Below are 23835 nucleotides of genomic sequence, written 5' to 3' on the forward strand. Positions count from 1 at the left end.
AGATAAATCATTGAAAAGTTTACTAGTTTCGAAGGAGGAATTAAAAAAAAAAAAAGGCAGTTCAACAGTAGCTTAATTGATTTTTTTTCTTCCATATATTCTACCTTATCAAATATTTCCATTGCAGAAATCGGTTTTCCAGTTATAACAACTTTCACCGTTTCAGGGACTGTGTGTGTGGGAAGATGTTACCATGTCAACATGTTCCATTCATTTCTCATACTAAATGACCTTACACGGCTGAAACACACCCTGACACATGCACACTGTGTTAACCTATAAGTCTGTGGCATCAGTCAGTCATTCATTCAGTTGGAGCTACAAATCACTGGTGTCAGTGGAGGTGTGCGTGGATGCATCTGGCTGCCTGTCTGTCACTGTGTGTACAGGTGGGACATGTGCACATGTGATTGTAAGTCAGCGAATGTCAGACTGCGTGCGTGTGTAGAGGTGTGTGTGTGTGTGTCTGCATGTAAAAGATGGCCTCTCAGACCGACTATCTTTCTCTGAATGTACGTCTCCCTTTGACACATCCTCCTCATTTATAATGAACCATAACATCGTAATGCAAACACACAGGTGTGTGTGTGGCTGTGTGTGGGGTTTTTGTTCTCTGTGCGTGTGTTCACCAATGTGGGCTTTAGTGTGTGTGTATTAAGTGGAATGGGAACTGACAGAATCAGCCTAAGGCTGTGGGTAGAGTGGGGAGTGAATGTGTGGAAATCCACATGAGAGGGTAACATATACGTGTCTGTTGTACATATATTATGTATGAGTGTGTGTAAACAGTAGGAAAGTGCATTCTCCTGCAGTTCCTCTACTGACAACTAGATGGCAGATCCATAAAAGCTCCAGTTATACTTTTCTTTTGGATATGCATATTTTGTTTCAAATATTGAAATACAGCACATAGAATAAAATAGTAGCTGATGATGTTCAAAGTGCCTGTCACTTCATGACTGACTTGGCTGAAGACTAATATCAATTAAAACAAATATTGGATGAGTTGTAACTTAAGTGGCATGGTAGAAATTTTACTGCAAAACTCTTATTTTATTGTAAGCTATTCTGTGAGGAAGAATGAGTAAAAATATTAGCTAACAGACGTGCAAAGTTGGCAAAGATTGCAGCTTTAATTGCAGGAAATAAACACAAATGTATGCCACATTTAGATGTTAATTTATTTGCAAAGAATTTTGCTAACCCTTTATACTTTTCTACTTGCTTAACAAATATGGTCCATTTTGTGCTACACTATCATAGGAAATACCTATGAAATGCATGGAAGTTTATGCTTGCCGAGTGTTTAGGTATGAAAAGTTTGTATGTCTGAGTAGGATAGAGTGATGACCTTTTAAGGATGTAGCTCTTCTATAGACCTAAATGTTATATCCCAAACCTTTGAGATTGCTCCTAAACAATGAGGAACATTTGCCAGGAAATTGCTACCAAATTATCTTTCATTTGTGTCCATTAACAAAAGAAAACTTGAGCATAACAACCCTTTGTTTTTCTGTTGCATTATAAATGCACAAAATACAAGACATGCTAAGTTTATTAATAACCTTACCAGGCAATGTCCTGTGAACTCATGGCAATGTGAGCTGTGTCTATGACAGCGGCATGGTTCACACACACCATTATACAGTTTACCGAAGACTCGTCGAAAACCAGGACGGCATGTCTGAAACAAACAATTCAAAAGTGAATTAGCAATTTTATGTTCAAGCAGTGTGTACGATTTGTGTGTTTACCTCGCAGGATAATCCTCCATATCCAGGGGGACAGGCACACTTTTCTACAGCTGACGCTCTCTTTCCGGTAGCTAAAGGATTTGCCACCTGCATTGAGAATGAGTGGAGCCTGGACAGAATACAAAAAAAGATGAAACAATTAAGCATAAACTTCTTGGCCTGTTGGCAAGCCAACTACCAATAGCAATAAAATAAAGCAGTTCTTTAGTCAGTTTAGAGTAAAAGCTTTTTTGCTAATCTAAAAGCAATGAGTTTCAACTATAAAAAATTTAAAAAGAGAATCTCTGTTTGGAGACAATATTAAAGAACAGCTACACACTTTATGAGCATCTTCATTTAGTAAAACTAATCATTTGTTTGCTCATCTGCATAGAAGAAGGATGAACAAACCCAATTAGTAGCAGAATAAAGTTCCTGCACACTGTGGGATTTATTGCAGGATTTTGTGCTTTGGCTTTAATCACCAGTACAATGATGCAGTATCTAAGATTGATTTTAATTGTTGGAAACTATTTGCTGTGTGATTAAAGTCAACTGACATACATTTTTACTGTCAGTTTAACAGGGTGAATGAGCTCATTTCTTTTATTAATGAAGAACTTCCTAAAAGAAACTAATATGCTCCTGTACTTCTGGTACAAAGAATTGTCTGTTACAGAAGAATACAGATATAAACAATCTTTTATAAAACACACTAATGATGACCATGTTCTTCATGTTATTATTACACAATATCCAAGTGAGTGCTCTTCCAACCTGTAGACAGCGCTGGTTTCCGTGCTGTATGAGGCCCGCACCATTAAACTCGTCAGGTTGGCCAACACCAACAGGAAATCTCTTCTGCTGATCGCCTGTTCCGTCTCTGAAACCAGGAAGTTCTCAGGAAGGAGAATAATGTGTTTGGTGCTGGTAGACGACGGATACACTGGCTGGCCAAACCTGTTGTCTATTAGCTTCATTCCACCTCCCTGATAGAAAGAAAAACATGAAATACAACAGTCGCAAATATATATTTTTACGTTCAATGACATTTGAACATTTCTCTGTGTCTGATGTAAAATAATCTCATTCTATTAAAGCCAGTCCTAAAAAAAACAGGGTGAATGATGTGTCATTAGGTAATGAGCTTCAGTTACTATTGACATTCGGCATGGACTAAATGCAAATGAGCTGAGCCAAGACCATGTATCTGACCATCTCTTGTTGACCATGGATCAATAGCATGTAGTAACTAACTGAGTGACAACAACCAATGGGGGAGGAGGGAGCAATTTACACCAATAAGCCATTAAAGAAAACCTATTTAATGGAAAAAAGGAGGAGTAGGTCATAGCAGAGAAAACAGCTGCAGGAGAGAAAGATGCAAAGACAGCAGTACATTATTCTGATACAACACTCTAGGACTGCTTTTCTTCCAGACGTTTTTACATTATAATAATTTGAAATGTTATTATTTTATTCAGTTACTTATCATGCAGTTGTTCAGAAAGATCCACATTTGGTCATTAGATCCAAACAGCAGTCCCTGAATTTCAACGCACTCACTAAAAACAAAACTCTGATTTCCAGCACTTCATTCAGCAAACTAGCCAAGGTAGAAAACAAAATTACATGTAAAAGTAAATGTAGCATGTTCTTTAGCTCAACCCTTTGAATCTCTTCCATTCACATGGCTAATTGTTATTGAAAATGGTTAATTTTGACTTTTATATGATCAACATTTATCTCAGTTTATTGCAAACTGCCCGTTTCTTTTCAACTCCTCATCTTGAAAGCAACTTTAAGGTGGCGACAGATAAAAATCATCCTCATGCTAATTCTACAAAAGATCTAAGCATAATGAAATTTTGAGTTTATTCTATGTTTAGACAATTTATAAAATATATACAACAAAGACAAAAATCAAAGCAAGAGAGAGAAAAAGAAATATATCAGACATGCAGAGAATAAATAGTGAGGGCAAAAAACAGAAAAACATGAGACAAAGGCTGATGAAGAGATGGTTAAGAGGGGGAAAGTTGGCTGACAGTGTGTAGGTGGTTCATTGTTGTCATCAGTGAAGAGGCTTTTTGATGACAACAAAACCGATACTTGTCCTTTTCTCCTCCTCCTTCCATTCCATCCACACTGACATGGCTTTAAATAACAAGCTTACAGTTTCGTACCTCTTCATCTTGCAGTTTTCTTTTCTGGTATTTCTCTACGTCTTTATAATTTTTTAAAAAGGTTTTGTCTTTTATTTTATTACTGGCTTTAGTTTGCTTATAACCATGTCTTAATTCAATTTATTTTCACCCACTTCCGAGTTAAATCCCAAGTTAAATTTAAACAACACCTCCGGATTGAAGGGCTAAAGACAAAAAAATTAAAGATTTGATAAATTCAAAATTTCAAGTCTGAGACTAACCCTTACCTTGAGCTAAAGCTTCGAGTTTTTAAATAATTGTTGTACTTTTTAATTTGATTTAATTTTATAAGAATTTCTTGATATAAATAAGGACACGACATAATCAATGTTGAATTATTCTGCAACATTTTAAACCTAATTTTAAGACCTGATATTGGCCAGATAAATATTTATCTGTCATCTGAAATACAAAACAATTCCACTGCTTTTATGTAGTTTTTGTTTCTCTCTTTGCTTTTTATGCTCGTTTGTTTGTCGTTCTCAAATTTAGCACACAGTTGCGGTGTTGTTTAGTGATAAGGAAGACATTAACAGTTAACTAATAGTGTCACTGCTTTGCTTATTGCTGCCATGCATCATATTGCAACCTGCTCATTATAAAAGAGAAGGTAGAAAATACTCCATCTGCATTTTTTATTGCTCAGTTCAGCACTTCTCCGCATGCTGTGGCTATTTTTGTGTCTTTGTGCATGTCTGTTTTCTACCACCTTTTTTTTTCTGCATTATTCAATGTTCACCCCTGCTAAAGCCAGTGAGTAAAGAAAGGATATAAATAAATTACACATACACAGGAGTTTATTGGGATATGTGAACTTTTCCCAAACATAAAAGGTAATAATAATTAGGCTTTGGTGACACTCAATGTCAGTCCCTTTTCCTCCTCCCCCTTCAGTGGCGGTGTATGAGATACTTATGCATGAACACAGTACACTTTGCTGTAAATGCTTATAATAGTGACTGTTTGGAGAGATTGTTTGCATTTTATTACTGTGAATGTGGCTGCTGAACTCAATTTAGTCAAAAAGGTCTCACATTTATAATCACACTAAAACTGGAGGCTATATTTAATATATTTCAACAGTTATTGTAAAAAAAAAAAAAATGTTACAGCACCATACAGTTACATTTTGATGGTCTCATAAAAGCTCATTTTAAAAAACAAAAAACACTTGAACTCTCTTTGATGCTACTTTTGTCATCATATGCCTGTCTGATGGTAAAGTGAATGTACTCCTCAATTACTTGGAATTGAAACAGATGTTTAACAATAAGCTAAATTCACACAGAAAAAGTTCTTGATTTCCAGTCCATGTGTAGATAACCTGGTCTTTATTAAATATTGGCATGTAAATGTCTCAAAGTTTTTCAACCTTGCGTCTTTTCTAACTTACCTCAATAATAAGGTCAGGCTCTGAGGTGACTCTGATGGCCACTTGCTCTTGTTGATTTGTTTGGTATGACACTGTGAACGTCACCTCACCTCCATAGGCTGCAACCTGAAGAGATGCAAGCAATAAAGAACAATAAAGGTCACAATTATTTGGAGTTTAATTCATCAAAGTGGTTGAGCTTATCTTCAGATCTTTTTTTTCTTTTAAAAGTACACTTGTCCTAATGACTTTATTTTCAGGACTTCTCCTTATTGGACTGAACCACTGATGGGGCTATTGCTGTAATCAGATTACCCTATATTTTATTTCCCCATAGAAACAACAAAATACAACAAAGTACTGGCTTCGATTACTCTATTTTACAAAACGTTCAACCTGTGCATGTTGAAGGCTGATGGAATTTATTACTTATAATAACTAATAGGTTCAATTAAAACGAAAATTATAATTTACCCTTGTAATTAATTAATTTAGTCCTAGCATGTGGTTTTCAAATAGAATCTAATACACAAAATTAAACAAACCCGCTGATATACACCAATCTGATCAAAATCCATTTCTAAACCAAAACAATTTTGAAATGTTAAAAAGTTGCAGAGAACAGGTATTCAGCAAAGTCTTTGTTGTCCAACGGTCTTTCTTTGCACCCTTTCTGTTGACACCACAAAAGGAGCTTGAGCTGGAGAAACGCTGCATCGGCATGATCCTGAAATTTATTATTCTGCTCCATCCTGAGCAGTAATGGGTGGGGGAGTGAGATAATAATGCCACTATAAAACTGAGAGAAGGGGACACTCTGGAAAGGGGGAGAGAAAGATAAAGAAATGGTCCTTGAGAGAGTACGGTAAGTGAAGAAGTAAAACGTAGGCATAATGTCTCCATAAACCTCTGCTATTCTGCATCATTACACACACTTTTTAAAGTAGGATGAGGGAATCACTCATTTGATAGCTGACCTGAGCGCGCACGTGCACACACACACACACCCCTGCACCCCCACACACCCTGGGAAGGCCTGCAGGGGTGTTACAGTAGAGACTTTTATTCAATAACACTTATTCTTGATCTACCTCAATTTACAGATTTGGACCCCAGAGGACAGTAAAACAATAGCATAAACTTACACTCTGCAGCCCCCACTTCTCTAACACTTCTGCTGCTTGACCTGCTTTTGTCATTATATAAGCTGAAGTATGACAAAGCATTTAAACTTTTTATATTATTGCGGCAAAACAGCGGTTTTAATGCAAACTTATATGTCATAACTGTCGCCATCCTTTGAATCTTTTTTACATTTTTTCAGATTATGCCCACAAATCAAGTATTTTATTGGGATTATATGTGACAGACCGACACACATCAGTGTATAAATGCACAGTGGAAAAAATCCCCAAAGATTTTCAAATCTTTTCATAACTTAAATCTAAAGCGGTGGTATAAAAATGTATTCAGTTTTGCAGCTCTAAAAACTAGAGTTTTGCCCATTGTTCTTCTCAAAATAGATTAGGTTTAGTCAGACTGAATAGTGAGCATAAAAAGCTAAAATTAACTCTTGCAAAGGCTAAATTGGATTTTGACTGGGCAATTCTAGCACATTCTGCACAACAGAAACATAAGCTCATTGAAACTTGCTGCAAAAGGGAAAATAATTGATTTTACCAAAAATATGTTGATAATTATCTTCTTGATTTTAGTTTAAGACCATCATGTTTTTTATCATCACTAAATCTCTAAAACTATAACACTTTTGAGAAAAAAATCTCTTGGACAACCTAGAATGTCTGATTCCTTGAGCTAAGAAGTTAAAGATGGTCCTTTTTTCAGATGGCTCCCAAACCTCCAACGGATTCTAACTTTATAAATTTACTTTCTTTGAAACACTCGATATTTTTCAGAAAACGAATTTTTCTTGATCCCTTCCCTTGAATTCCGGTCAACAATCAAAGCTTTTTCATAGCAACATGAGTGTCTGATTTCACCCTTGGAGAAGGAATAAAGAAAGAAAATTGAGGAAATGACAAACCAATAATACAAAAAAAAAAAAAAAGCACAGCAGGTGAGGAAACTTATCTACAGAGAGAACGGTATTAAGGATGGTAAAAACGATTGTAGAATAAACACTTTGCTGTAACAGACATTGGTTAGATGCACCCCTGTGAGTGAGATAAGCCTGTTATTAACTCTACTAGTGGTCAGGAGAAAAGGAAGTCATAATCCACACTGTTCAAACTGTAACAAAGAGCCTGAGTCAATTTTCATTAAAGTGACTCCTTTATTACTGGCTATGAGTAACAGCTTATTCTGATACAATATGTGGGAGGAAGGGAGAAAAGTAATCACAACACAAAGGTTGCCAATAATAAAAAAAAAAATAGATGTTTTACCGCATTAAGCTATAGGCACTCTCTAGAGCAAAAATTATTCTTTCCAAAACTATCTTAAAAAAGGGAAAACATATTTTGCTTAGAAGTTGCTAGAAAAACAAACTTTTGATATTTAATTTACTGCCTATGCCAAGGAGTGGGTTTGACATGGAAAGTGAGAGGAGGAGTAATAAATGAGTCACTCTCCACCTCACTATTCCTCCAGGGTTCCCAGCAAAGCCTTGATGCAATATAACTTTTCCATAACTTTACATAACCAAGTCAAAAGTTTAATGACCTACAAAGTATGACTCCATCCTCACTTTAGAGTTGGTATTCTGAAAAGGTCAGATTCATGCTTCAGATTGATGCCAGGGGGAGAATAAAGCAGTAAGGATAACCTACAGTAAAAAATGTAGGGCAACATGTAATTTTACTGTCTATAAAAGTTACATCTTTGACTCACCTTAGGGTAAATCATTTAATTTAATAAAAAATTAAAGCACAAATTGGACTTTTGTCTCCAACATATAAAACATTCTTCTTGAAGTGGTTTGGTCCTTGATAAAATAGTCCATTATTAGGAAAAGACAACACACGGTTGAATCTATTACATGTGTGATTTTGACCCTTTCCTCCAAACAATTCTGATTCAAATTGTTTAGAAGAGCGGTCCAGATGTTCTTATTTTTGCACCTTGATATTCATTTCCCATAAATTTTCTATTGGATTCACATCAGGGAACTGAACATATCATTCCCAAATCTTTTTTTTCCCCCCCTCTTAACTAGTTGATTCCTTGGTTGTACGTTTATGACTTTTGTCTGTCTAAAAATGAACAAATACTTTCAGATTTCTATCAAGAATGTCTCACTGATTTCCCCATACTTTCTTCAGTTAGTAGATCTACGCTTGTCCCAGTAAGCATTTCGTTTGATACCTTGCATATTCCCCAAATCTTTGGAGAAACATTTTTATAGGCCTTCAATTAGGATGCCGAGGTGCAATGCTGCTTGACACGCTATTGTGAGGCATTTGCAAAGTAGCTAAAGAGCCAAAGAATCTTTTTTTATGGATACCCATTTGCAGGAGGAATGCAAATATTAGTTTCTCTCATAGTGCCAAAACTGTTGCCACTGTGTGTAATAATGCATATTAAGGTATATTTGGACTTACCAGTACAACTATTAAAATAGGCAGAAGTGTTTTTAGAACAAATCTCAAGTATTTGTGGATTTCTGCAATTTGCTGGCAGCTGTATTCCCTAATCCCCATGAACACTGGGGTTCTACTGTATTTAGTTTATGGACTTATTTATTTTGATTCCTCTGTGTGGTGGATCACTTCTGACATCTGTTGTGAATTTGAAGAAATATGTTACAAATTTTTTTTTTAACATGTTTATTTCCGCATTGCTGCAAATACAAAGACTTCGCATACACATAACCCCTCTAATAATATTACCAATACAAAAAAATTCCAAGAAATTTGAGTGATCAAAGAAAACTACTAAAAATCTGCTGCATTTCCTATGCCAGTTTTGACTGGTTTACGACTTTGTAAATGTAAGTCTGATTATTGATGGATCATTTCAAGAGACGCTACGTTTTTTCTGAAAGTACATTAACTTATGAACATGCCAGATCTATAAAATCACGAGGAGGTGGTTTGTTTGGTTAGATACATTTTACTAAATACTTTTGGTGGTGCTCACTTTACGAACGTTATATAAACTTTGTATTAACTGTGACGTTTTATGCAGTGTTAAGTAATGCAGATGGTGCAACTTAAAAAACAAGCATAAAAACAATGTCACACTTTGAAGTGGGTGTGCGCAGGACTACAGCATGATCATTATTGCAGGAGGCAGATGAGAGAAGGTTAGAGGAACTGTAACTCAGTATGCACATCTCATTTAAATTGAAGACTAAGAGCAGCTCACATTTTTGCTCCCAGTGTCTTAGAGCCAATCAATTATTGTTCTGCACTCCCACGGATCACTGGGTCTTGAAAGTCAGTTGCAGAAGCGTGTTGTGAATCTTACTTGAAGCTCACAAAAGAAACTTTATAGCTGAGTTATGTGTTTATGTATGCATGTATGTAACCATGGATTGAGAGGCTACTGATCAAGAAGGGGAACCTCTTCCAAAATGTAGCTCCCTACCTAGAAAGGACAAATCCTTCTGGGAAAAACCTTTATGGCCAGAACAATGAAAGAGAAGGATGACCTTTTACATTTTTAAACTTTACCGTAAATCAAAAGCTGACTGATTGATTTTCAACCAAGCCTTTGCAGGTCTTTAAAATTCTTAATAGTTTAAAAATAATAGTTCATTAAGACACTACCATTTTAAATTGTACTTTTTAATCTATACAACAAAAAATTATTGAAGATAAAAATATATAAATCTAATTATCTTATGTATCTTCCACATTAGATATTTTAACGTGAACTTCAACTTCACTCATGAAGCTAAACAGCAAAACAAATGCAACAGAAACATTTCTCATAAGGTCCAGAAGAAAAGTTATTGATAAGGTTTGGAGAAAATGAATTGCAAGCCAAGTTGTGTGTTTGGACATGAGTTCCAGCACATTGTGTTTTTTCATCATGTGTCAGGAAAGAGTATTTCTCTTCTGTCCATGCTCATCCATCACCACTTTATCTCTATTTTTCAACCTTCCAGAACTTCGTTTCTGCCTGACTCTGGCACTCTGTTTCTCCAAATGATGAGAATTCTGTGTCTCTGAAGCTTTCATCTGTCTTGACCGCAAGTCGGGTTTTAAAATCGCCAAATATGATGGATACAGAAAAGTTGGAATTTGACAGCTGTTGAAGGCTGCAGTAAATTCTATACTAGTATTATCCTATTTATTTTGGGTCCAGGAACTTAAGAAGAGAATTACAATCTCCTGATGTGAAGCATTTGTTCTATAATGACTATGAAATTTGTAGATAAAAATGACATTTTCTCTAAGGTTTACAAACATTTTCAATACATTTTGCAGATTTAAAGACATGGGCTTATGAATTTGATTTAATGTTCCTTTGCAAGTTGCACCTCAAGCACATTTAATGTTTCGCTGTTGAGCATTTTTCGGTTAAATTTCTGCCTGGATATTTGATGACTCAGCAGAATTGGTAGAGCTCGTTTAAGAAGATTTCCAGCCAACATTATGCAAGACGTTTTCATGACAAAATGTGTTATCAAGTTACATTTTGCACACATATTAACCCAATATGTGTGGGAATGCATGCATATATTTGAACAGATTATGAAAAGAAATAAAGCAGGCTGAGAAAGTAGGAACATAGCAAAAAATATATTAATGAATGTTAAGAAAGATATTCAATTACATTAAAAATAAAGGATGCTACTTCTCACTTCATAACATCTTACAATTATTTTTGGCTTTCTAAATTGAACTCCACTTATGGCCTCACTGCTGTCAAACAAACTCTAAACCTTGCATGGATATTCTTTTAACAGCATGCTTTTTAAAGATGAGAACGACCATCTTTGTGGATGAGCAGTCCTTGGGCCAACATTGGCAATAAAATACTCGGCGAGCATGAGTGGAAAATGCTTCTGGTCGGACGAGCAGCCACAGAGCAGGAGCATTCACTGCATTAATAAAGCTGGAGACTATGCAGAACATTATCACACACACATTTACTTTCTTTTACATCAACTGCTAGCTTGTTATAACAAGCACAGCTTGTCACTTCCAATGACACACACTAAAATGACGTTCCACTGTGTGTGAAAGAGTCACATCAAGTCAAAGAGCATCCATCTCTGTAACGCAATCAGAATGGAGCAAAGAATTGCTTTTTCATACAGTTCGAGCATATAGCGCTTCCAGCGATTGCACGCTCATGGATGCATGCACGCAAATACACACGCACTATGGTAATTTGTTTGTTTCCCATGTTTGGAGGCATGCGGTTCTGCTCCGCCATCCCTAATGCCTCCAAAACACATCATTATCTGACTTATGTAGACCTGGGAGTCTGTGCGAGCGTAACTGTGTGTGGCTGCGTGTTCGCTGTGTGGATGTGTGCGGGCGCTAAGAGAAAAACAGTTGATTATCGAGTTCAACAGGCGAAACACTGTTTATCCCGTGAGACACAAAGCAAGTGAGAGAGACAGAGAAAGAGGCAGACAAGAGAGCTGAGGTGGGGAAGGGGTGGAGGGAGGTGATTTAGGAACAGCAAGGTGAAAAATGGGAGTCCTGGAGAGATGGAGTGAGAGTCAGAGGAGCAGGGCCGATGAAAAGAGGCTGGGATGGAGGGATGGTTGGGGGGAGGGAGGAATCGACGCTTAGACAAAGAAGTGAGATGACAAGCCAGGCCTGCAGGGTGCAATGTAATGAAATTCAGTGGTAGATCCCTCTAAGCCACGACACACAAACATCACAGTTGGTATGTTGTTGTAGTAGTAGGCCAACAACTTCAGAAACATGGTCTGCAGCTATTTACCAGCTGGAGTGATAAAAGTCCAATCGCACCCAGAGAAAACCCCAGTGCAAAATCAAATGGTCGACATTAGCAGAAGCTGATCCAGAGAAGAAGGCCTGGGAGGGAGGTGAGCATCCCAGAGGGGGGTATTCTCAGCAGATATCCACCCAGGAGGCATTATTTTGAGACCACAAATTGGATGTGTTTACACATTCAAGGCTAATGATGCAGCATCATAGGAGCATTTTCATGTTTTCACTGTTGTTTTCATTATCCATTTGTAAAACAATGAGAGTGTAATCTTAATTACTATGCAATGTTTTTAAGCAAAAATTACTCAAACGAAACATGATGCCGACATGACAGAGGAGTGCACACCCCTATCAAGAGTGTGTGCCTGGTCTAGTTGAACAATATAATAATGTTATTTGGAAAATCTTTTTGCATTTACAGATGGTTCAAAGGGAACAGGACAGACTGGAGCAGCATTTTTAATTCTGCAAAACAACACAGCAGTGAAAACAAGTTCTCAACACGAATATATTATTAGCAACACGGACGGTATGAAATAGTACAGGAAAAGTGTTTGTCTGTTCTAACCTTGTTTCCAAGATATATTTCAGGTGCGTTCCAGTAGTAGGCGGAGCCAAGATCGTTCACAACATCCGAGTGTCTGATGGTCAGATATGAAGGTGTCTCTCTGTGAACAGACCACACCCTCCCTCCTGTCTTTCCAACCGGATGCCAGCCAGCAAGAGTGGTCACCTAAAAACACAGCAACCACACACACAAGAAAAAGAGGTCATTTACTTCTACAGACAACTCTTTTACTCTAATTGCTCAGTATAATTGAAGTCATTTTCGTGAAAGGGCTTTTGCTGGATTGCACCTTTTTCTCCCGTTCTCCTGCTATATTGCAAGTCGAGGTTTTACAAAGAGGTCAGCTTTCAATTTCAAGTTTTTATCGTTGTAAGTCTCCAGCAGCCTCACCAGACGAGACATGCAGCATGGTGACCAGCTGTACATTTACCATAAATTTCCAGAGATAGTTCATCCAGTTTATGTTTAAATGTTAAAATGCTGTTAATTAAACTCCATGTCACACTAAATACTTCTCTATTTTGACTCAAACGACGTACAAGAGATAATGCCACCTCCGAATAAATTGCAACCTTTCTCGGAGCACCAAAGATAAAGCAGATATTAACATTTGATAATATCCCCGAGGTAATTAGGAGTATATCTTTGCTTTTTAAAAAGAGCTGACCTTCGTACTTTAGTAGAAGTAAGTTGCTTGTTGTCACCTGATCAGTGGCATTCAACTGAAAACATATTTAAGTCGTATATAGTGTAGCCAGGCTTTTTAATCCCTTGAGCTTAATTATAAAGCCCAGTGGATGGTCTTAATTTGATGCTCCATACAACTGTAACTGACAACGTGGTGAATGTTCAACTAGATTGGCTCTCATATCATCCGAGCTCCGTTTCCACAGCCCGACATAAAACAAACTGCGACAAGACTGTCAATACTGCAAAAATATATTCCATTTGTTTGTGTCAGTTTAATGCACATTTGCACAATGCACGCTATAAATAAGAAACACCTTTATTTGTTTTGTACATCTGTCACATGTCAGCTACAAACTGACACCTTGAAAGAGTTTTTTTTTTTCTTCCCCCAAATCCTTGACTGAGGATGTGCATCTGTGTGTGTGTGAGTGCCAGAGCCAGCCAAACACACACGTATCTTTACAATTAACCTAACCTTGGCTTCCCCTTTGGAACACACTAACAGGCACACCAACACACACGCGCTCCAACACACACACTCACTATCAGTATCTAAATCAGAGCTGTCATCCTGTCAGCATCTCCTCTTTCCCCCTGTCCCACCCCACCTGTCAGTTAAACCTCTTTTGCTCTTGCTTCACCCCTCTCCTCCCTGCTGCCTCTTGTCTTCTCCTTCCCAGACTTGTCTTCTTGTCTTACCTCTCTAAACTCTTTCCACAACATTTTTGCACTTCACCTTGCCTTTCACTTGCACCCTACACTCCCCCTTTTTTTTTTGCTGTACTCTAATGACTGATTCTTTCTTTTAGACCTTGAATTCCACAGAATCTGGAAATCTTAACAGGGTTAACAATTCTGGGTCTCATTGCTCTAATTCTTGTTCTGTTTTGTTGTCACTAGGTGAAGTATTTTACCTCTGTGACAACAAGGTTAAGGTTGACCCTGGTTGACCTCAATCCTACCATTTGGTTCTTGTCATTACACATTATTGCTTGCAAACAATTCCCCAAACAGCATGTTTTTAAGTATGTTTAAGTATTTACCAATACCGCAAATATAGAATGAAGCCATGCATTCTGTTATAATATCTATTATTAATATACTCCTCAAGTGAGTTTTCAAACAGATCTCTAGTTAATCTATAGATTGGTTTGCTGGACAGTTGTACTTACCATTGGAACAATTACAGATATTTCAGCTCTATTTAACCAATTACAGATACTATTTAACCATATCAGAAGCATGATTCTGACACCAACATAAAGAAACTGTACAAAACCTGTGCTTCTTACTCAGCCTAGGATATGCTGGCATAAGCAGGTCTTGTGCTTGGAGAAAGGGAAATTCCAAGAAGACATTTGCACAAATGCTTTTGACAAAACAAAATCAAAACCGTTTCCAATTTCTTTTACTTCAGCGGCCTTTTGAACCATCAGGTCCACATTCTATCCATCTATTGGCCTTGATTTATGGCCAATAGATGGGCAATAAGTCTATGGCCCATCTATTGGCCTATGGCCCCAGGTAACTTCGGTGTTTGACAACGAGATGCAATCTTCTCAGAAACATGGATGGAAAATGTCCATACATGTTTTCAGTAAATGCTATTACGTCAGCTGCAATATAATATTTTCTTGGGAGTTGACTCCCACAAATGGACCAAGAAGAGTGATCATTTCTGCACCTCAAGATTAATATGCAACATTTCACTAGTAAAAAAAAAAAAAAAAAAAATTTTAAAAATTGTCTTTTTTCCATAAATATATATACTGTGTATATATATATATATATATATATATATATATATATATATATATATATATATATATATATATATATAAAATGAAAATGCTTCTTGATAGTCAGAATAAAATACTTCAACAGTTGGTTTTTTGTACTTCACTCAAACATTAAATGTATTCTGAATAAATAAGCTTAGACCAATGTGGGCAGATTGAAAAATTGCTTTTTTCAAAATCATTTCCACTCAAGTTCTACATTTTTTTTAATAGTGGGACAAGGCCATTCTGCAAAGTCTTTTTTGGGACAAAGGTAACTAAAAAGTCTTCTTTTCAGGATTTGCTTTTTAATTTGTTTGTTTACAGGAGAGACCCTTCTTGTGCTTTTTATTTAAAGAAGAGTCTTGTTGCTAGCTCCTAGTTTAAGGTCATTTCATCATATTATTCATCCATCAAACAGAGAAGGAGGTGAACATGTAAAATTACTTACATTCTCAAAGTTCCAAGTTGAAGAAGAGCACTGACTTGCAATACCCAAACAGAAACACTTTTCACAGCCACGTCGATTATCTTGTTGCAGATTGTAGAAACCAAGTTTACACCGATCACAATTCTCTCCTTCAACATTTTCCTGCACACAGAGAAGAAGTACATGGATCAGAGTTTATGAGCCGTTCTCAGATATGGGCAAAAGGCATGCCATTGCAGTGTTAATGTGGTGAAAATAATGATGACAAGGCTAGAAAGGTTAACACAAAGTACTTGGCATAATGAGTGTGAATGTGTGTGTGTGTGTTAGGGTGTGTGTGAGTCTGTCTCCAACCTTGCATATACACGGTGTTACACACGGGTCAGCGTTGACGCTTCCTTCCACTCTGCAATTACAGCGCTCACAGGTTGGGTAGTCTTTATAACCAACAGCACATCTGGAGACAAATGAATTTAACAACAATAAAGAAAACCATCAGAAAGAGCCAGTGTAACCTATTTTTGAATTGTCCCCCCTCTGCCAAAACGAGAAAACACTAAAGTTTTGAGTAAATATTTTTATGCTTTGTGTATCTATAAACTTTCTAAAATTGTCAAATCATTTTATTGGTTGTCGTCATAAACCGTGCAAATACATTTGTCTGCCCATGATTTATTAAATACGTCAAACTCATGACACGGCATATGTAGAAAATGTCACAAAATAAAATCAAAGTGAAATTGGACAAAGTGTGCCTAGCCTCCCTTAAGAGGTCAGACTTTAAAAATGTGTTGCATCCTAAAGATATTACTGCTAAATCTGATTATTTTGGAATATCTGTATGAAATTTAATAGCACGCAAGTTTATTAAATTAACACAGCAGTAGTGAAGATAAAGCAACAATTTTAAACAGATTTTAACAACACAGCTACTTTAACCATGCTAATCTGACTAGATCACAGTGTAGCTTTTCACACTATTGACTACAAAGTAATACGAAGACTTTTAGCATGATCAAGGTTGTAGAGCAGGATTTGTAATCATATTTTTGAGATTCATGTTCGTAAAAGTTAGTAACACATCTTCAACCGTTCCCAGCATAAACTATAATTATTCACTAGATGCAGTTTTAATTTATTTTTATGGTACCTAAAGGATGTAATCAGTGGAGAGTAAAGACGTGTTGAAGACAAATAAGCAAAATTAAACTGAAATAGTAATTGTTTTCATCCTAAAAAACTCTGAATCACTATGTAGTCAAATAGTCACCTTTGATTAAATTGCAGAGGTCGGTAACCTTGGAATTGTTTTTGTTTCCTGTTTTTGAACAGAATTTCTTTTTTTTTCAGCCATCATATTAAACAACTCCAAAAACAGCTTAACATCTGTGAAAGCTGAAAAATATTCTCTAACTCTAATTCCACTAAAAAAAGAGGGCCTTGATTTTTTTCACGTGAAAAACATGCATTTCCAACACCAAAATGGCAACCCTCTTTTGAATTTCAGGCCTCTTTATTTAATTTGCTTTTAAATATAAGTCTATAAAATCCTTTTTAAATGAACTTGCAACAAATTACTAATTCCCTCATTGACAGAAATTATGTACATTTCTTTGTAAGTTTTTAGAACAATGGATTTATTATTTTTTTTAATATCTGTTGCATTGTAGGTTAAATTTTTATTCAAAAACTAGTATTTAAATATAAAAAAGTTTACTTGAATAAAATAACATGATAAACATCAATGGATAGATTCATAGATTTTGAAAATCACCTTTTTAATTATTGGTTGCAATATGGCTTAAGAATAAAGTGTAATAGTCAATATAATTTTTTTGGAACTTTCAATTATCAGGATGCAGAGCCACATATCTCATGGGTATACATGATCATTTATCATGTGACTTTCATACTTAATATACGATCTCAGTGTGATATCATTTTCTCAGATCTTAATGGCTTTCTAGCAATTTTCAAACAATAATTTGAGCAGACAGGAGCTGAAAGGCTCTGCTCACCTGTCACTACATTTCTGTGTCTTTCAGTTCGTGAGTATGTGGGTCTCTCACCTGTCACATCGCAGACCCCCGAAACCTTCCTTACACCAGCATGACCCTGCTGGCTGACCTGCCAATCAAACGCATACAAAGGGACACACATCTTAGAAGACACGATGAGCAAGCAGGACACACAAAAAAAGGAAACAAAGTCACAGAAACTAAAATAGATCTACCTCTGTGATATAAAAAGAATGAAAATACTCAAAAGAGCAAAATTACCTCTTAATATAAATAGTCTGGCTTCGTCAAAGCCATTTCTATAACAAGATCTTCAGTAATATAAATCCCACAGGACATCAAGTTGGACTAACAAGGTGTTACATTCAGATCTAAGTCTCACTTTAAGCTCAATTAAAAAAGTGAGATGTGTTTCTCAGAGCAAAATGGACAGATGTCAGAGCAAAAAGAAGAAAAAGTTGTTTTCATACCGGGCGAAGCTTGGCTTTCATCTGCAACACAAGTCTGACTGATAGAACCATGTGGATCACAAGAGCAAGGGATGCAGGGATCCTCTTCATCTGCACCCACCTGCACGGCAAAGAAGACAATTTTTAACTGGAATAACACCACTACTGGAAACATCTGTGTATATCCTACACACCTCTGTAGGTCTGTAGTAACCAGGAAGGCAGCTTTGACAGTTGATTCCAGCTGTGTTGTCACGGCAACCAATACAGACGCCACCACCTCGGTACTGACCGTGAGTGTCGAGGCTTAAGGACAGGTCAGCTACAGTCTGATTAAAAAAGCACTCCTCTGCCTTATTATTGCAGTTGCACTCTGCAAACACACATGAATAAAGTAAAAACAAACAAAAAGAAGAAGTACAGCACAATATATGCAACCAGGAGTAACTTTCACTGATTTGGGTTTTATGCTCACATGCTGGGACTAAAATATTTTCCAATTTTTAGTCCCAAAAGGTTCATGAGTAACAAAAATAGACATAAAACATCCTTTATTATCCCACAGTGAGGACATTCAGGGGTCACAGCAAAGTAAGTGGGAACAGGCATATTCACACAAATTTACAAAACAAATCTATAAAAACAAAAATAAATAACTGTACAGAAAGTACAAATTAACAACATAAGAAAAATAATACTGTGCAGTTATTCAAAAGTAGAAGGCTTATATTAAAAGTGATGTGCATCTGAGTAGCTTAATTTGGAGATAAAAGTGTACAAGATGTGAATAGATTATATATGTGCATAAAAAACAGACTATTTACATCAATGAAAGAACTGTGCAAACAGGGATGTACAAATAAAAGCAGACTTATAAAAACTTGCTGAGTTTGAAGGGAGCAGTGACTGTTCTGAAGTCTTACAGAGGAAAAATCTGCAGTAACTTTATGAACTTAGGATGCAGGCGTCCATCACTGGAGGAGCTCTCAGTTCAGCAACAACCACTCCATGAACTGAGTGGGAGACATTGTCCAACACTGATGCAGTTTTACCACGGCTCTTCTGTCTCCCACCACCTGCACTGGGTCGAGGGAGCATTCCTGATTGGCTTATCTAACCACTTCTTCTCAGCTGTAGAAGCCATGCTACATAACATAGAATAGAAGATGGCTGCTGCCACCATGAAGTCAAAGAAAGCTCCTCAGGAGAGCCCCTTGCTCTCCACAAGACCTCAACCTCCTCAGCAGATCCTCTGATCCTTCCAGTCCAATTTATAAAGAAGCAAAATTCCTTAAGCTTGCATTGAAAAATTATAATCTGCTATATTTTCTAAAAGGGTCTCCCACCTTGTAAGATCACCGTTATCTCAAAACTTTAAATTAAAGTAGATACAACGATGCCTTGGCTTCTAATAGTGGATGGATTAGCTGGACTTTGTTCTTCAACGTAAATTTAAATTTCTCAAACCCTCTTGAGGTTAAAAGTATGTTGTTCTGTTATGAAATGAGAATTTGCTGCAAAGTTATTGATATAATGCCACTGGCGAAGTTTCCTTGGATGACTTTGTACCAAAGGCATAACAAGCTCTACTTGAATAAATTGCATTATAACAAGAATAAAACAGATACATCACAAAAAGTCCCAATAAAATGTAATGTAGCTTGTGGTTGTTATGTGACAAAATATGAACAAGTCCAAGATGCATTCACATTTTTGCATGGCGCTGTAATTTTTTAAATTGACAGTTTAGCAATAAGACATTCTGGCCCTGCTCCATCTTTAACGATTGATTCTGCAATGCTTGCTCTAGTGACAGACTTCTTTATAGAAGCGATGTTATGTCAGTATCAAGGCACAAAAAGTGATTGCAACTTTGCCTGTGTAAAATAAAAGTAAGATTACATGTTGTAATTTGTTTTATGATCATAGTTTCTGACATTGTCTCTTTACGGCTGATGATCAAGGATGCAGGGGTGACTTTTGATAGTCTAATATAAAAGTCCAATTCCACTTGGCTGGATGGAGTCGGCGCTAACACTTTTTTTAGAGTCATTTCAGGTTAGTCAAATGTAAGGTTGAAGTACATCAGGGTATTTGGTTCATATGGTTTAAGGAAACATTATGTAGCATAACATGAGTGACCACAGGGCATAAAAGCTTTGTTTGCACACCAGCTGACATGTAGTGGATGAACATAGAAGCTAAACGTGCACATGAGAAAATAAAATATGAATTTTTTTCCTTACTTTCACAAACGTGTCTCGTGAGGAAGGTTCCCGCCATCCATGGCTGCTGGTGGTAACCCGGGCAACAGTGATCACAGCTCTCCCCACATGTGTTGTGCTCACATTCACAGCTAAACTTCTACAGAGATACACAAATACAAACACAGTCACTATGTGTTCTACAGACGTTGAAGCTGTTTTGATTTATTAGTCCTCTGCAGGCTGGAAGCTGATTATGAGAAGATTGCTACAAATTTTAACAGAAAGAATGGGTACAGTCTGAAATACCACTCATGTCACTTTGTTGAGTTGCTGTTAAAATAATTAAGACTTGAATTTTGATTGTCTGAAAAGTATATTAATCAAATGAACAAGCTCACTAAATCCGAATTTGAAACAGTAAGTCAAATAGGGTTGCTTAGTTAACAGAAAAATACATAATTCAAGCGTGATTGGTTTTAATTTAGTTTTTATTGAACATTTTCTTTCTGCCTTAGTGTACTTCCACTGGCCAGTAGCCATCAACTTGGAAAGTTAAATGGAAGGACAAAGTGCAACAGAAAATTGATCTTTAAGATACACGTCTTTAACAGACCTGATTCAGGTGACTGCAGTTTGGCATTACAGTCGTTGATCAGCCATCACCTCAAGTAAGGTGTGCTGAAGCATATGTAAGCACTTGTAAGAGAAACATGTAAGACATGCAGGACGATGCCAAAAGTATCAACACTGGCTTTAATAACCATGAATACAAAGGTTTTCAAAACGTCTGGAGGGCTACCAGGCCTTGAAGATCGACTCTGGACATTCAAGTTTTACGTCATGTTTTGATCACGACTATTTCAGTGTTTTTTGTTGTCACTCTGACTAAAACATGACAAAATGACTCCCCCACCCATTATTAACCATCTGAAGATATTGCCAAAAATTTTTAATTTGGCAAGAATATAAAATCTGATATGATCTAACAGATCAGATTAAATGAGGACAAGCTATTTTTTCTTAAAAATAGTCACACATATCTAAAAAAAAAAAAAGACAGCTCTACACAGTGAATCACAACAAGAATGACCTGTTAAAAGCCTAACAAACAACATTGTATCCACAGGAGAGCGAGTTGCACTAAAAAAATTTGCCAGCTCGCCAGTAAATAGAAAATTGGTTTTCTATTATACCCCCATGAGAGAAATACAATTTAAGCTAAAACATGGCCAGTAAAAAGCAGAATGTAACAGGAGGCTGGCCAGTTCCAAGGTTCAGCAATTCAGCCGAGGATTTTCTGTGAATTGGGTTATTCTGTGAGGGTGTTGGATTTAACTGGAAGGAGTTGTAGTGCAGTAGCAAAGGCGAAAGCCAAGTTTGGATTTGTTGGCAGTGGCAAATTTCCCCCTTTTATCTGAAACAGAAAACATTCAGCGGCCATTGTGCTGAGCTTTCATCTGAAACACTCAAGAAATTACAGCTCCATTATGCGCTTACCCAAAATTTCCTGCACTGGTTGTTTGAAGTTGTGTCAAAAAAAAAAAAAATAAAAAAAAATGTGGGAGCAATCTAGATATATATAGTGGCCTAAAATGTTATGTTAAGATCTTGAAATTCAGCAATATCACTAGCATATATCCTTTACAAAAATTCTTATTACATTCAAGTAACATCAGAGAACGTTTTCATGTTTGTCAAGTCACAAATGTAAACTTAAATACTTTATCTCAAATTCATATATTGCAGATTCTTTCTGGCAAAACAGCTCTATGTCAGAAATATTGGCTCAGGAAAGTGTATGACGTTGTTTTTTTAATTGATTTGCTTAAGAATTATTTGTATTTGATTAGCATTGCCACAAATACATAAAATAGGTGACCAAATATTAACATGCTGAGCTCTGTTCTTAGATGCAAAAAATTGCAACACACCACAGTTCTATAATTACAGTTAATATGCTGTATTATTTCACCAGCAGTCATTTGATAATTGTTGCAATTTAGTTGCATTTCAAGTGTTTTCAATTTTTATCTACGTTATAAAATCCTAATAAAAAGTTCAGGGGGCTGAATACTTTTGCAAGCTAATGAAAAAAAAATGCCACTTTCAGGGCAAACAAACAACTTTACAGTGAAAAAAATCAACTAAAGACCAGCATCAGTGTGGCTCAATCTGCTTCTCTAGTCAGTTTAAACACTTCTGCAAGGTAACCTTTAAGGCTGGAAAGAGAAAAGAAAGTAGGAAACTGGAGCTCAACACACTTTACTGATATCACTTCTTTTCACTGAGATCATCGCAGAGGGACCAGACACCAGTGTCACATCTGAGTTACACTGCGTATTTAAGCCTCAGGACATCTGAAAATCACACACGATTAAGCTTATGTGTGTGAGTGTATGTGGTCAGAGAGAGAAAGAGAGAGAGAAAGAAAGATCAGATGTCTGGTATCAAACACACCTGTGTTTGAAGTGACATGAGAGACAACCCTCCGCAGTGTCACCTGAGTCCCTGAAGGCAGCTAGACACATAAACTCAGAAAGTTTGATATGAGGTCATAAAAAAGGTGCAGCCTCAGGGTTCTCTGTGCTCTCGTTTAGTACTATAGAAGTGCTCCATTACCTTCATGGTATTGTTAACTGGACTTAGAAGCAGTGAGTGGAGTGCTGTACCTTCGTAGCAGGGTTGAGTGGACAGGCTTTGGCATGGCCATAACAGATACACATTCCTCCAACCGAGATGTCCTTAATGGAATAATAGTACTGACAAGAGAAAGAGAAACATGTTATGTTAAAAGTACATCGGTAAGATAAAAGGTTGACCGTTTAGATTTTATAAGGATTTTGGAAAGAAAAACATCTAAGTGCTAAAAACAAATAAATCAAATTTTATCCTAAGGATAAAATTTGAGATCTAGAATATGTTTTTCTTAAAAAATGGTGATTCTGTATCTTAAATTTTACAGTGACTGGAGGCAAGAATTACTGTAAAAAGCTACAAAACAAAAATATCGTTGTGCTTTTGAGGCTCACCCGTCTTGTCACAATGGGATCGATCTCTTTGTGGTCGCTAAGTGTCAGAGTCATTAGGTCAGCGTTCAGCGTTCGTATTCGCTGGAACACCAGCCTGATGTAGCGGGCAGAGGTGAAGTTTAGCAGGGTGGGAGAGGGATCATCTGCACTGGGTCGCCCATTGATCAGAGACGTATGGATCTATAGACAGAAGTACAGGCATATATAGAGCTAATCAAAGACATGCTGCCAAGAACCAACAATAACTCCCCCTCAGTGCCATCATAAACACGTCTCACTAAACGTGTGACAAAATCAGAAAGAGAACACATCTCAAATATCTAACTTAAATGAGAATTTGTGTGCCCCATATGCTGGTCAGCTATATCAGTTTTTTAGTCCCTCACACGGTTCCTTTCCACATTTCTTTAAATATTTTGAAAGTTATCCTCCTCTTAGACTTAGGTCAACATATCTGCAGCTGAATTTTTGACCCT

The 23835-nt window shown here is 36.7% G+C and overlaps 1 protein-coding gene across 6 annotated transcripts in view; it reads right to left on the minus strand.

Moving 5' to 3' along the window:
* The window catches only part of lama2 (laminin, alpha 2), a 152770-nt gene that overhangs the window by 79258 nt on the left and 49677 nt on the right, over nucleotides 1-23835 (minus strand). For all 6 annotated transcript variants that reach the window (XM_044105771.1, XM_044105770.1, XM_044105769.1 and 3 more), the window contains exons 6-18: nucleotides 23360-23539; nucleotides 23000-23089; nucleotides 20370-20487; nucleotides 18318-18496; nucleotides 18145-18244; nucleotides 17726-17783; nucleotides 16011-16113; nucleotides 15678-15818; nucleotides 12759-12923; nucleotides 5334-5438; nucleotides 2511-2722; nucleotides 1755-1863; nucleotides 1571-1684 (exon numbers count right to left, since the gene is read on the minus strand). In XM_044105771.1, coding sequence (XP_043961706.1) covers nucleotides 1571-1684; nucleotides 1755-1863; nucleotides 2511-2722; nucleotides 5334-5438; nucleotides 12759-12923; nucleotides 15678-15818; nucleotides 16011-16113; nucleotides 17726-17783; nucleotides 18145-18244; nucleotides 18318-18496; nucleotides 20370-20487; nucleotides 23000-23089; nucleotides 23360-23539 — 1674 coding nt within the window. The remainder of the gene's footprint in view (nucleotides 1-1570; nucleotides 1685-1754; nucleotides 1864-2510; nucleotides 2723-5333; nucleotides 5439-12758; nucleotides 12924-15677; nucleotides 15819-16010; nucleotides 16114-17725; nucleotides 17784-18144; nucleotides 18245-18317; nucleotides 18497-20369; nucleotides 20488-22999; nucleotides 23090-23359; nucleotides 23540-23835) is intronic.

The sequence above is a fragment of the Gambusia affinis genome, linkage group LG22 (genome assembly GCF_019740435.1).
Source record: "Gambusia affinis linkage group LG22, SWU_Gaff_1.0, whole genome shotgun sequence".
Lineage (NCBI taxonomy): Eukaryota > Metazoa > Chordata > Actinopteri > Cyprinodontiformes > Poeciliidae > Gambusia > Gambusia affinis.